Below are 15102 nucleotides of genomic sequence, written 5' to 3'. Positions count from 1 at the left end.
ACTTCCACCCACTATTTGTCTATCACTAGCCATTGAATCACTGGGTGACAGACTGTCCAACGTTTTGCATGAATGGTTTTTAGTGATTTTATGTGTTGTCAATTGTATGAATGATGAAACTTTCCGGAGACCAAGCTCTCTGCAGGGTTCTCGGAAACCACAAAAATAATACATGGTAAGTGCGTGATTACTAAGTATGAGATATATAATAAGCTCATGTGAATGGAGAATGATCATTTTGATGAAGAAAACATTTCACAAACTGTATGTATGACACAGGAATCGAATAGACTTTGGGAAACTATGTTTTTACTTAGTTTCTACTAAGGTGAGGCTGAGCTAATGTGCACTTGCAGCTTTCCTCACTCACACCTAGGGACACTTTTTAGTCACCAATCCACCTACCAAGGTGTGTTTATGGACCGTGGGAGGAAATCAGAGCACCCCGAGGAAACCCACATGGGGAGAGCACACCAAACTCGTCACAGACAGTCACCCGGAGTGTGACTTCAACCCACAACCTCCAGGTCCACCCTGTAGCAGAATTAGTCATAATGAATTATTGCGTTGTATAAAATAACTTAAATTATAATAAAAATAACTTAAACTTAAATCTAGAAGATATCTTTTTTTTGTTTTTAGATTTTTGTAAAAGGACACATGGTACTGCTGACAGATGTTCAATTGTGCAAAAATATCTTGTTTAACCTCCAAACAAAAGCATTATGCATCATAATGGAACACTAGGTTGTGGCCACACGTGAGCCTAATGTCACCATGATCAATACCAATTGTTGGCTCTTGTTAATGTCTGTAGTGTGTTCTGTAGTTACAGAACATGAAAATACAATCATTGTCCACCCAGTTCATCCATCATATATAGTGCTTTTCCACAGCATGGGTTCAGTTTGACTTGGCTCGACTCACTTTTAGCTTGGTTGCTTTTCCACAGCTACCCAGTGAAATGGAGCTGGTGTCTCTAACGGGATTCGCATGCTTTGAAAATCACAACAACGCTGGTGATAGAGTTAGGTATTTTACTTGTGTTTTTGGACTGAACACATCTCCTCGCCACAGTTCTCACAGATCAGTTTTCCTTATTGTTGCACGTTTGGATTTCACTGGAGGTTTTGTTGACCACCAACTGAAAGAGCCTTTGAACCTCTTCAAAACCTCTTTGGGTAATGTTACCAGTTGCCGTTGTGAGTCAGATAAAAGCAAACTGATAGCTGTTGTAACTTTAGAGATTTTACAAGTGGCTATGTTACAAGTGGCTGGAGACCTGAATTTTGTGGTGACTGACAGGTCTCTCTGGCCAATCAGTGCTCTGCAGGGTTTACAAGTCACAATTTAGTACTTTTTAGGCTCGGTTGGAACCATAAATTAGCAGGGGCTAAAGTTCTCCCTGTGTCTGCGTGGGTTTCCTCTCATGGTCCAAAAACACACGTTGGTAGGTTGATTGGCAACTCAAAATTGTCCATAGGTGTGAGTGAATGTGTGAGTGTGTGAAGGACTGGCACCCCCTTTCGGGTGTGTTCCTGCCTTGGGCCCAGTGATTCCAAGTAGGCTCCGTACCCACTGCGACCCTGAACTGGATAAGTGGTTACAGACAATGAATGAATAGTTAATTTACAACCTTCTAACCTCCATATGTTCATGAAAAATAAACCAGATGCACAAGCAGTGTAGAATTATTTAGGCCAATTTTACAGCTGTGGTCAGGACAAGCAGGGGTCAAAACACTAGCAGACAATCACAAAACAGTAATGACAGCACTATGTGAACATTGACCCTGAGCTCAATTCCTGGCAGAACACTGATGTGCATGACCACAGGGAACATAAAACAACACAAAAGGGCAGTTAAAACAAACATAAATAACAGGACATAAAATGTTACACTCAAACGTAAACAATGGTAAATACATTAAAAAAAATTAATAAATAACATATACCAGAGGGGGCATTAATACCTCATGGTTCACAATGCCCCAACACACACACACATATATGTAGGTCATGTGCCACTTAACACTGCAGAAAAATGCAACTGTTGTATTTTTTTAAGCCATTTTTGAATATCTTAAGATAGATTAGTGTGAGCTACTCTTTTTAATAGATTTAAATTCTAATCTTGAAAAATGTCTAGGGAACTGTAACATAACAACATCAGTGTAACTCACCACAAGAAAGAAGTAGTGCAAGACTCATAATAGCCACCGGTCTTCCCATCTTGATATAACAGTACTTAAAATATAAATAAAGCCAAAATAATCAAAAAACTAAAAGACCTTATATTAAGTTAATATAATAACTAGGCATCACAGGATATCATGAGCTTACCATGTGTGTGTGTGATCACAGTGGACCACTAGTGATCAGTGTACTTTATATACCACACACCGCCCACTATTCTGTTGAGCTGTGTGATGACTATATGCTGAACACCACTCACCATGGTAAAAGATCAAAATATCTAAAAGATATTCAAACAAAATCATTAGCAAGGGAACAGCATAATAAATTAGAAGTTTAAATATATTGTAGCCCCCTAAAGTTGTGACTTTGCACATGACAGTAAGTCAAATATTAATATTTTGCAATTTATACAAAACAGTTACAAAGCCCTGTGATTTAAAACTAAGCCCTGTTATTTTTCACATTTGAACAATCACATGCATTAGTATGTTACCCAGTTAACAACAGTTATATTTGAAGCAGCATGAAAACAGTCTTGGAAATAATATTAAACTGGGTGTTCACAAGTTTTGTTGGAGTTAGTTTAGAGTTAGTTAATTGTTGCCAAACAAATATAATGTAACATTTTAAAAAGTTCATTATGACGCTTTAGTAAATAATGCCAAAATGTTACACTCATTTATTTTACCTTCCATTGTGTTATTAACTGATGTGTTTTGTCCCCACAATATTGTAGTAACTGTAAACACTCTCTACTTGGCACTTAGAGGTAGGTAGGTCAAATGGCCAAAACCAGAGAGGATTACACACAACCATTTTGGAAGCAACCCTACAGACTGCAAAGTACTGTGATAGTTTAGAAAATTAAATTAAAAGCAGCTCATTATTTAAAAGCTTAAGGTTTGTGGTTATATATACTTTTGAGTCGCCAATCCACCTACCAATGTGTTTTTGGACTGTGGGAGGAAACCGGAGCACCCAGAGGAAACCCACGCAGACACAAGGAGAACACACCAACTCCTCACAGACAGTCACCTGGAGCGGGAATCGAACCCACAACCTCCAGGTCCCTGGAGCTGTGTGACTGCAACACTACCTGCTGCGCCACCCCCTATTGTGAAAATATATAAATAAAAATGTATTGATTTTTTTAAGCTGTGTGCACACAACTGAACATGTGTTTATAGGGTATATATACTATTCAACACAACATTCAAAACTTTAAAAATGAATAACATTTATTATATGATGATACCTGCAAAGGTGTTGAATATTCTGCACAGCAAATGAACAGCTGGTTCTTTAAGTATTTAGAACCTACAATAAATGATCCAAGGAGACATGATAAATTGGAATCCACAGCTCGTTGATGTGCTTGGGGAGAGCAGTCTAGCCCGTCTGTTCTGATCCTAAACACATTGCTGAAAAAATGAATGCAGACTATGATAAAAAGGTGTCAAAACACAGAGCATTGCAGCTTTCTTCAAATGGGGCTGTGAAGTTGCAGAATTGGCAGAGGGCCCATGCTGACCTGGACACTGGGCACCTGAGCATCAGAGGTGGAACATGAAGCAATGGATGCACTATGGCAGAGGTCGGCAACCTTTATCACTCAAAGGGCCACTGGCAGCAAACTAAAATGCTAGCCTCTCTCTGCGTGCCGTCATCCTTTTACTGGCGCCGTGCAGTCAGCTGTCAAAAAGTTCAGGAAACCGCACACTGGCGGGTGTCGCACGTTGGAAGTTGTGACGTGTATTAAGAGCGACAAAAATATTTTAATATTAAAATATTTTAGATGTTACAAGATCGCCATAATCTTCATAGAATTACATTTTGAAAATGAATGAACTAAAATAAAATATTAATTTTAATTAAATACTCATTAATCCATTTCAAAAGCTGAGCCGCATCAGGGAGATCAAAGAGCCGCGGGTTGCCGACCCCTGCACTATGGGAAGAAACCTAGAAAACTTGGGAAATACTGGGTCCTTAAGAACGAACTACCTACTTACTACTGGTGCAGACCACATAGTCTCCTGCAGGGCGGCACGGTGGCGCAGCAGGTAGTGTCGCAGTCACACACACACAGGTTGTGGGTTCGATTCGGGTGACTGTCGGGTGACTGTCTGTGAGGAGTTGGTGTGTTCTCCAAAAACGCGTGGGTTTCTTCCAAAAACACACGTTGCAGGTGGATTGGCGACTCAAAAGTGTTTGTGATTGTGTCTGTGTTGCCCTGTGAAGGACTGCCGTATCACACAACAGACAATTTACATACAATATATTCTGCTGGAAAAAATGTAGGATCTTTATTACAATTAGAACATAAATAAAAAAAAGTGCATAGAAAAATTCAACAGGATTCGAAAAAATCTGTACAACTATTTACAAATACTCACTGCGCTAAATGACACGGACAAGTTCCTCATGTTAAATTAGGGACTCAATCCATGCTCTTCATTTTAATTAAACAAACCATACTGTACAAAAGCATGAGAATGGATCTGAAGCCCACTGAAAGCAAGGAAGAAATCTGCAGCCACATTGCATAAATTCAATGCTAGTGCTGTACTGCAGCAACTTTTTGTGCTACAGTTAATTCACTAGCTATTATGGGTCATGAGCCACTGAGGTAGAAAATCTGCAAAGTGATCCTGGTATGATTGGCTGCTGTAAAGAGATTTTACTTCAGGTTGTGTTTAAATTTCTCAGATTACAACAGCTGTTTAAAAATAAGCTTGTGATTATACAAACTGAACTGCTGAAGGAATTAAGTATCTTATGCTATAATAGCAACTTCTAGGTGGGAACTGTCAACTGTACTACGACCAATGTAAAAAAATAAGACATGGGAAGAAAAAAAATAGAAAACACACACAAATAAAACTGTCCAGAAGAGGATTTTCTTTCATATTCACAGAACATCAGCACATCATTTGGTTACTATTTGAATGGGAGGAAAATAAAAATCTGTACAGTTATCCAAACATACTTAGATATAGGGAATTCAAACGTGGGTGTAGAAATCACACAAACTGCACAGAAATCACAAGAGAAAGAAAACTGTTTGGAAGTTTAAAAAGCTGTATAATATCTTGGTGCGTTATTAGCATCTTCACGTTTAAAAACTGTTGACTGAAGCCTTTGTTCACAGACAATCCCACAAAAACAGGGTAATATAATACAACTCTGAAAAATACAGAGCCATACTGGTAAGGTGCAATTTTGAGGACTCTCTAAGGAGCTCTTCCACATCAGTAGCAAAAATGCAAAAACACCCTTAAAATGTAAGTTTTAGACTCCGCAGCCCTAGCGAACTGAGGTACTGCACTATGGCTGTTAGCAGCCATTACAAAAACATCAAGATGAACATACTTCACTGGCCATTTTGCAAAGATTGAAATATGGCCATTCACTTCTCTACACAATCTACTTGTTCTCTTTAGCGCACCAAACAGGTTAAGCAGGACTATAGAACTAAGGAGTGATAAATAAACAGAACCAGAAATATCTGTAAATCCTGCTGGTGATTGGCCCAAAAAAGGTTTCAAGTGGTCCATATCTATGCTTAAGTCGACACTGGTTCTGGAATGCTCCCCATTCCTGCTCTCAACACAAAGAAGAAACTGTGTTTTAAAGTAGGTAAAACAAAAAATGCAACAAAGTGGGTTACCATGACCAGGGATGGAAATCACTTATGTAAGCTAAAAAATTTAATTCCATACTCAATGGTCTGCTTCCCTTTTTACTTCTTATCGTACCCGAGTACCCTCAGCCATTCCGCAACTATATTAATTTTATTTCCGCTTGAGCAATTCTACCAGCACCTTTTCCAGAAAAGTTATAGTCTAATTCAAAAAGCGTCTGCATCTTCTAGCGCCACAGTTGCAATGAAGCTTGTTACTGGCATCTTCAATAGGGAATTTGTAATCATAGGTGAGCTCCTCCCCACGGTAGATCTTCCTCAAAGCGAATATGACGATGTGTTTCCGACCTTCCACGTTAATGACCCTTGAGTAACAGTTGGGCTCACAGGAGTGGTTAATAAAACGTGCTGCATTTCCATGTACGGTGGCATCCACAACATCAAAGTCATCAATTCTAAACATGTAGCAGCCAATGCCCTTTAAAAAAAAAAAAAAAAAAAAAAAAAAAAAAGAATGAGTAGACAATCCAAGTTTCTTTACAAACACACTCTAAAATAATAAAATTATTTACCCTTTCTGAATGTTAAGTTTCAATGTAATGCACAAGCATTTAAATGATTAATAAAAATGTTTTCTATAAGGATTAAAAGTGACTAGCTATTTATATTTAAGAATCCAATTTGCAACATACCTTACTGTTGTAATATTTTTCCCGTTTGTCAGTTAGAACTGAACGAATCACATTCCCAGCATATTCGATCACCATCTCTCCAGCTTCTATGTTCCTCTTGCAGAAAAGACCACGCCCATGAATTGCTGATCTAAAATATTAATAAAACCAAATGATGACACCACTTAGGGTGACCATCCCTACATCTCTTGTAAACAAATAACCTCTAGCAGTGCTGGGTGATAAGACAAGTTTTTTTTTTCCGCAATAAATCTTTGCTCGTAAATGATGACAAGCTTTGGGCAATAGAGTTCAAAAAGGTCTGTTTCTATTTGCACCACCAATAGATGTAGCCAGGTAATTCAGCACACTTTCAGGCACCGATACTCATGGTATTATTGTAAATGAACATATGAGATGGTATGAACATGAGAATGTAAACAAGGCTATAATATAAACATTCCAAGTACGTGTGTATGAATTAAATAATATGAAGTAAATATATTATAGACTACTGTGCTTGGTGCATATATTTTGTGCACATCCATTTTCTGTAAGCATACACATGTCTGTCTGCTGCCAAGAATCATTTCTTTGCAAAAGGTAGGCTAAAAAGTGAATTTTTTCCCATTCACCAAAGCACTGTTTATCGCTTAAGGTATATTTTGATGTAGAGCTCAGTTTACCTATAAACCCCCACAGCTTCTTTAGATGTTTTCTCAAGGTGTCGGAACCTCATTGCCATAGGTAACTCTGTACTGGTGGCACGTCTAAAAAGAAATATCAGAAAATTATGCCCCATTAACATTAGGGGCATAATTAAATTCATAGAGTTAATTTAACATGTTATATTATAAAAAGAAGCAATTCAACTATTTAAGTTACATAACTGACCTGCTAGATTTGAGCTTAATGTCATCTTCATCTTCATCACAAGGCCTGCTCTCAGGGAGCTGACGGTGTTGGGAGGCCAGGAAGTTAAACATATCAAATGTGGATTTTCTGCAGGAGACAGGAACGGCATTTTTTCCTCACAAAAGTTGACTTAAACTCTTGTGTATCTAACATGTTTATTCACATGATAAATTTAATAAGATTAAAACCTCTTATTGTTAATAATCATTATTTCACAAACTGAAATGTAGTCACTGCCAGTTCCCTAATCACACAGGGCACTCCAAATCATGCTTTGTCAACCACACTTAAACCTAGCCATAACATCTTTTCAAGCTGCTGCTAAAACACCACTGGGAAAATTGCCTGCTTGGATGAGAACACTACTTGCCCAACACTTATGCTAATAAACAGATTTAATCATTACACTAATAAAAACACTTTAGAGTACCATGCTCAATAATGGGGAGGAGAAATGGCCATTCTACACACTTTGAGAGAGCAACTATTGTGCTATCTTGAACTCCCTGCATCAGAGGACAATGGCATCACAGGATTGGACCTGCAATTTCCCAGTGACAGGGCCAGCGTTTAGACAATCAGGCCATTAGGAGCGCCACCCTTTTTGAACATCCAATCATGAATTTATTTAATTAACACATTACTGATTGTGGGTCACACTGGAACACAGAAAATGTTATCAATGACAGCATCAGAAATCATTTAAAAAATTGTACGTGATTAAATAATGTGATGTGTGTTTGTTGTGAAGTGTGGTTCCGCAGTAACTTTTTACAGATGCATGGACAATTTTCATATGAAGCATAGTATAAACTTACATAACAATAAGGATGAATTAATGAATTAATTAATAAGAATTCGTATTTGCTTAAATGTCCAGCACACTGGATGCCTGTAAAATATCCAAACAACATTACTGATCATACCTAACATAGACTTCAGCACGAGCACAGCCTGTTGGGTTCACTGGCAGTTCTTCCTCAGGCTTTTCATGCTGATGGAACCGGAAGCTGTGCTTCTGGCACTGGGCAGCACCCTGTAACTGCTCCAGGAGGAACAACACTGCATCATGGATGACACCAAGTACTCTAGCTCCGTTCATTCTTCCTAGTGGCAACTGCTCAAGTCTATAGCCTGTCCGTGCCTCCTGCACCCCATCCACTACTGCCTGCCATGCCACTGTAGAAGGAGTTGAAAGTCAAGATCATAAGGATTATCATAATAATGAATAACGTTGAATGAAATGGAAACTAGCAACAGCTGGTTGATATTTTAGATACAGCAATTTGTGAGCAATTAGCATGCTTGCATTGGTTTGAAATGATATAAATACAAGACATGCAGCTCCATCAGGGTCAGATGTAAAGCATGCACAAAAAGATTCTCACCCTCTATGCTGTCTGCTTCCACACTGAAGCCATCATCACTAGTGATTCTGAAGAGCAGGTGAGGCTGATTTTGACTGGCACATTCAACTTGCTCCTGCCTGAATGGCGGTGGAGAATCCTCATCTGAACTCCAATCTGAGGCAAAGAAGATGAAATGTGGGATGTCACAACACTGCATTTGCAAGCCAATCCCTGCAAAGCTTTAATATGGATCATACTGAAGTTGTAGGCTCAACTAATAATAAAATACCTGCACATGGAGTCCAATCAGATACGTCACTATTTTTGGAGCTGACCCATTCATGACTTTTATCAAGGCTGCCCCTCTCTCCTTCCTGTGGTTCAGTGGACTCACATTCCATTGGAGTAAACCTATGAAAATAAACATAGTAAGCAAGGTCTGTAAATTTTAACTGCAATTAACTATATATAATGCATAGAAGTCAGTGGCTAACTTTTTGTCTTCAGCTTCTTTGGATATAGCAGTTTTTGGTTCAACCAGATCTTCAAATTCTGAATAGTCAAAATCCAGAACTTCTTTAATGGACGGAGCTTTAATGCGTACTCTGTTGAATCTACGGTTAAAGAGAATTGTGTTACAAATCATGTAAGCAAAAAAAAAAAAAAAAAAAAAAAGCCACACAAATATAATTCCAGATTATATAATCATCGGTTCTGTCCAACTAACCTGTTGAGTTCATTCTTAGAACTAGAAATGATCTGCTGTAAGGAGTCTGTTTTGCATTTCTTAAAGGTGGGCCGTTCTGATGCTGAAGAAACTCTCTTGATTTTGACCTGAGATCCTGAATGGGATAGAATGGCAGGCTGTGTCCTGTTCCGCACTGTCAAAGGTTGTTCAAACCTTTGAGGAGAGTGGAGTGTACTAGGGTGTGCATGGGCCTGGATTTGGGGTTGGTCAGATGCACCAGGGTGTGCCATTTCTCGATGGCTTGCCATTGCTCTCTCTATTATAGATTGTGCCTCGTCTCTATGGTTTACTTGTAATACTGCTGAAATTGGAACAGTTGTATTTTTCAGTCTTACATTGCTACCACTGTTTACTTGTACTTCAGAAACATTCTGAGGCAGCTTCCTGATTAAAACCTTAGTAGAAGGTGCTGCTCCATTGCTGTATGATACAACGTGTGTGGTTGGACTCTGGCTGAGGCTTACTTGAGGCACAGGGGTTACTACGACCCTCGGGACAGATCGCTGAACAAGGTTACTGCCGTGAATGATCTTAGCAATCTGGCTTATGTGGCTGTAAGCTGACGTATTAGCACTGGCCATCTGGTAAGTGTTGGTTTGTGGGTCTTTTATTAAAACCTGACCAGAGCGGTTGACAAGCAAAACCTGTGGGCTAGGTAATGTACCAGTCACATTAGGTTTTTTAGAGGCAGGGATACGAATGGCAAGAGCTCGACTCCTTTGGGGTTCCTTGGGGGAATCCAGACCATTGGCTGAAACTACTGGTCCTCTTGGTGGGAAAACTGAGGCAGACGGAGAGGTGGAAACCAGGTTGACAGGCTTAGACAGAGGCAATGTGCCAGCAGGTACAGTCAGCTTGACAATTCTGTGCTGTTGTACAGGTTGTGGTAAAACAAATCTTTTTTGAGGGAGTGGACCTGGAAAAGTGACAAAATCCTTTTCAGCACTGCTCAAAGAAGGAGATGAAACACACTTTACTGTAGGTTCTAGTAATGTAATTTGCTCTGGTGGGTCTGCATCCTCAATGACCCGGTTGACCAATGAAGGGTCTACATCTGAAGAGTACATTTGCACTATACTGCCATCTTTAGCAGAGACAAAATGACCCATCTCAGGATCCAACAATACATCGTTTAGCTCCTCTACAGGGTCAATGTCAGTCCGAACATCCTCTTGTTTATCAACAAGATCACTACGTGGGTCAAAGACCAGGGAAGGTAGGGTCACATTTTGAATTTCCGCCTCAGATATTAGCTGCATTTCTTGCACCATTTCATCCTCTGTAGATGCACTTTCTTGAGCGGTGAATCCTTCAGTGGTAGAACTAACACCTATAACCAAACTCTTTGGTAAGGAAGTTGATTTCTGTAACTTCTCCTTAACAGAGCTTTGATCAGCTGGGCTGATATTTTTTAATGGCTCAGTGTCCTGAATATTAAAACCATTCCCCAATTCCTGAGTCTCCTCTTCACCACCGGCTTCGCCTGCATCACTTTCTGAGTCGTTGTCAGCTCCATCCAGTTGAGAAATTGAAGGTGAGGTAGGAAGAAGTGTAAGTCCTGTCTGTACAGAGTCCTTAACAGAATCACAGACCACTACTGTGCGAGAAAAGTTAAGATAATGATCAGTGTCTCCATCAACCGAGTCTACCTCCATGTGTCTTTCAGTGTCTGCTAGGTGAGCCAGGTCTTTCTCACTGGTGCTGTATAAACTGCAATCTTCATCTGAAATTGTGCCTAGCAAGCTGTCCCTGACAGTATGTGCTTCTTGACACTCCCTGATTTCTTGTCCTTCTGCTCCAAGACCATACGGTCCACAGTGCAGAGCCACATTCTCATTTAGCAGGGCTTCATCAAACTCCAGCTTGGCATTCAACACGGAGGCCACAGCAACATCTGTGTCAACATCAAAGTGTGTGGAGAGCAATTCTTGATCTGAAGATAGTGGTGCGGTATGTCCTACAGCAATGGTAGGAATTGTGGAGATGCCCTCTACTGGAATTCCTGCAGAAACTTCTGGCTCTAAAGAGGCTAAGAAATCTCGAGGTATCCCTGCAGATTCATGTGGTGCGACCCTTAAATGCTGCTGCATAACCAAGGAGTGGTGTGGAGACAAGGAAACGGTTGATGGGCCACTCCTAATGGGTCCTTGCCCATGGGAGTAAGCAGAAGTAGCACCTGAGGTGGAGGAAGGAGGACGCCCCCTGCGATGAGGGGACTTGGAGCTCATGAGGTTCTCAGCAGCACCAAGAGGGCAGATAGGAGAGCTAAATGGAAGCGATCTGGGGTGAAAAGTGCCTCCTGCGCTCAGCTTCACTGGACCTGAGGGGGACTTCTGGGGAGGAGAAGCATTTCGACTGCGTACAGAAAGCCTCTTTGACCTTCGTGTCTCATCAAGGTCACTAACGGTGAGGATGTGATGAGAAGTAGAAGCTGCAGCCCCTATGATGGAAAAAATGGTCACAAATATGTATACAGCTGTACAATATGATACTCAAATCTATTTACTTTAGAGTTCTATTGACAGAAAAAACACACCTGGGGAAGGCAATGGTCTGAAATTGCCACCAACTGGTCTTCGGTTCTGTAGGTGCCTTGGAGTTTTAGATTCTGTTCCTGAGCCACATTTAGAGTTAGGAGATGGGGTGCTAGGCAAAATGTCAACATCAGTCTCAGCATTAATAGAGTCTATTTAAAAAAAGAGAGAGAAATATTCCATGGTCATATTCATAAATCAACCACAAACATACAAACAAATAAACATTATTCTCATCAGTTCACATGTCAAAACAGGTTATCAAGTTCAAGAAGTTTATTGTAATTTCAGCAGTTTACAGTGTGTACAGTACACAATGAAACGAAATAGCGTTCTTCCAGGACCAAGGTGCTACATAAAACAATACACAACATTAAAGTGCAACTAGTGCAAAGCTAGTGCAAACATAAATCAGTACACACACATTAAAGTGCAAAAGACATTAAACATAAAACAATACACAACATTAAAGTGCAAACACAACATTAAAGTGCAAAGCTTGCTTCCGGAGTGGCCACTGCACGCGTGTTCACGCACGCGCTGCCATCTCACCACTTGTAGATAAAGAAATTGACAATCAAATCAATGCATTTCTATGATAAAATAAAATGCATATTTTACCTTCATGATGTTTTGGACTGTGTGCAATTGTGCAGTTCTCTTCGTGGTTATGTGCTGAACCATAAGCTTTCATTAGAGATGGTTGGACGTCAGTGATTTTACAGGTATATCTGCATCGTTTTCTTGGGTCAGCTGTGCTCCAGTACCACCGAGTGCATCTAAAAATAAATGAAATATTAGCATGTTTGTCAAATGTAAAATATTCCAAAATTTTTATAAAAATTTTTATATCAAACATTTGGTCATTACAATTCACATAAATAAATATATACAGAATTCAAATTGTAAGATTAACCATCTATAATATAAAAAAGAGATTTCAGTGCAATGACCTAATTCTAACATGTAATTTCAGGGAGTTACGATATTTACTGTCATGAAGACAGTGCTGTTGTGCATATTCTGTTTATATATATATATATAAAGCCAAATCCAGCAGGAAGACTGGATTTTATATCATCCAAATTCTCAATACTAAATTGCACTTACTGGTAACCAACAGGGTAAAGTTTCCCTGAAACTTCAGACAACTCCGTCAGCATACCCAATTTGCGAATTTGTAGAGAGCCTGCAAAGAAAAAAAATCTCCAAGGTTGTCAAAAGCCCCATTAAGACTGAATTAGGTTTTTAGGGGGACATCTGTGATAAAACTCTCACATGCAGGTGGCAATGAAAAACTAAAGGACCAGCCAGTTTCTAGTTCCCAAATTATATCACAATTATATCTGCTCTACTGCTCAAAATGCATTATCTTATAAGAATATACAAGTAATGCTATATACCTGCAACTGCCATTATAATAAGATGTAGAGTATGGTTAGTTATGGGAGCTTGTGGCTTTTTTGTGAGAGGAGGGGAGTTTTTCTTCCTGGCAGTTTTGATAAGAATATGTGATATGGATATGACGACACTTTTGGAATGGAGGAAGAAGTGTACCAAAAGAATAGAATGACTCCAACAGATGTAATCAATTACCTAATGACGACTAAGAGCATGGTCAAATTTGTGAGTCAACTCTTTGTGAGACTTTCTTTAAAATTTTGACCTGGGAGTTTTTATGGAAACATGCACTCAGAAGCTAAATACAGTACACAGCAGTGCCCAAACTCTTATTTCATCCAAAGCATGGCGAGATCTGTCTGTTATAACGCAAATATTTGTAACCGGACAGGATTAAAAAATACCAGACAACTGTTGAGTTCGGTGAATAACAGTAGGTAATTCGGCCTGTAATTTTCATGGAAGTCAAAGATAAAACACAGATTCAGACAGAAATAAAATCACAAAAATAAAGAGAGTTACCCCAGGACCCCATAAACATATCCCATCCAGATAGAGCTGTAAATGAATGACATGCAAATATATACAAGTTGTCTCTAAAAAGTATGTAGTGATCCCCATGGCTTCATACGTGTTTAGATATTTAATAGGTCAATGTTTTATAGAAAATAAAATCTATTGGATCAATTATTAACTATTTACAGTAACACAGACTAGTTTACATACCTATCATCACATTTACTGACTCTGGTTCCAAGCCAGTCAGAAACTTCCTGCGAAGGTTAATACCTTCAAAATCTACATAGACCCGCCTGAGGACCTCAAATCCATTCATCATCTACAAATTCAAAAAAACAAAAACAAAACAAAAAACAGAAAAGAAACAAAATAGTTTTTTTTCACATTTAAGAACATTAACGTGTTAAATATAAAAGAAAGAAACCCTGCTCAGTGCATTTAAACAAACCTTGTTGTTGATGAGATCACGGTGTTTGTGACAGTAAACCTTCTTGTCACTCTGAAAGACACAGTGGCTGGCACGAGCACACATGAAGTGATAGTTACTCTGACAGGAGGAAAGACAGCAGCCCACTGTAGCACCCACATGGCTACACCGCTCACATCGCTGAGGAGAGACAAAACTATTTGCTTCAAGCCTACAACCAAATGATCAAACACTGCTTGATTTTTAAACTTGATTTAGAAAAATTGGCTGACACTGTTAAATTGTATTTACCATGAAACGTCCTCTGGCTACAGCACTGTGGACATGCAATAAAGCTCCTTTGACCTCCTGTACCTCAGCTGACCAGATGCAACAATTTACATGAGCCCACTCGTTTTGCCCCAAGTACAGCAGCCTGCCCGCCTCCTATGAATACAATGAATGCAGTTATAAAAATGCTGAAAACAGATGGAATAACATTTAAACAAGAGCAACAGGGAGTGACGTACGCTGGGTTTGGCATCCCCATGTAGCTGACAAAGAGAACACTGTCTCACATCTGCATTACATGGGCTGACATTCAGAGAATCTGCAGCAGAAACAAACAAAACAGAAGCAGCCATTAGTGCAAACTTGAAAATTCAAATTTACATTTGACACCAGCATACTTGTTAAAAAGAAAAAAGCCCACAAGCCC

General features: G+C 39.4%; 2 protein-coding genes across 3 annotated transcripts in view; both read right to left on the bottom strand.

Moving 5' to 3' along the window:
• The window catches only part of LOC136699908 (uncharacterized), a 33001-nt gene extending 30755 nt beyond the window's left edge, over positions 1-2246 (bottom strand). The window contains exon 1 of the mRNA XM_066674963.1: positions 2183-2246. Coding sequence (XP_066531060.1) covers positions 2183-2231 — 49 coding nt within the window. The 5' untranslated portion in view covers positions 2232-2246. The remainder of the gene's footprint in view (positions 1-2182) is intronic.
• Positions 2247-4487: 2241 nt separating this feature from the next.
• The window catches only part of kmt2ba (lysine (K)-specific methyltransferase 2Ba), a 44323-nt gene continuing 33708 nt past the window's right edge, over positions 4488-15102 (bottom strand). For both annotated transcript variants that reach the window (XM_066673800.1, XM_066673801.1), the window contains exons 22-37: positions 14915-14994; positions 14697-14831; positions 14427-14585; positions 14186-14297; positions 13169-13247; positions 12680-12837; positions 12061-12210; positions 9504-11964; positions 9271-9390; positions 9066-9187; positions 8816-8950; positions 8354-8606; positions 7407-7514; positions 7199-7282; positions 6534-6663; positions 4488-6319 (exon numbers count right to left, since the gene is read on the bottom strand). In XM_066673800.1, coding sequence (XP_066529897.1) covers positions 6044-6319; positions 6534-6663; positions 7199-7282; positions 7407-7514; positions 8354-8606; positions 8816-8950; positions 9066-9187; positions 9271-9390; positions 9504-11964; positions 12061-12210; positions 12680-12837; positions 13169-13247; positions 14186-14297; positions 14427-14585; positions 14697-14831; positions 14915-14994 — 4562 coding nt within the window. In that variant the 3' untranslated portion in view covers positions 4488-6043. The remainder of the gene's footprint in view (positions 6320-6533; positions 6664-7198; positions 7283-7406; positions 7515-8353; positions 8607-8815; positions 8951-9065; positions 9188-9270; positions 9391-9503; positions 11965-12060; positions 12211-12679; positions 12838-13168; positions 13248-14185; positions 14298-14426; positions 14586-14696; positions 14832-14914; positions 14995-15102) is intronic.

The sequence above is a fragment of the Hoplias malabaricus genome, chromosome 6 (genome assembly GCF_029633855.1).
Source record: "Hoplias malabaricus isolate fHopMal1 chromosome 6, fHopMal1.hap1, whole genome shotgun sequence".
Classification (NCBI taxonomy): domain Eukaryota; kingdom Metazoa; phylum Chordata; class Actinopteri; order Characiformes; family Erythrinidae; genus Hoplias; species Hoplias malabaricus.
This window is presented reverse-complemented; position numbering and strand designations above follow the sequence as displayed.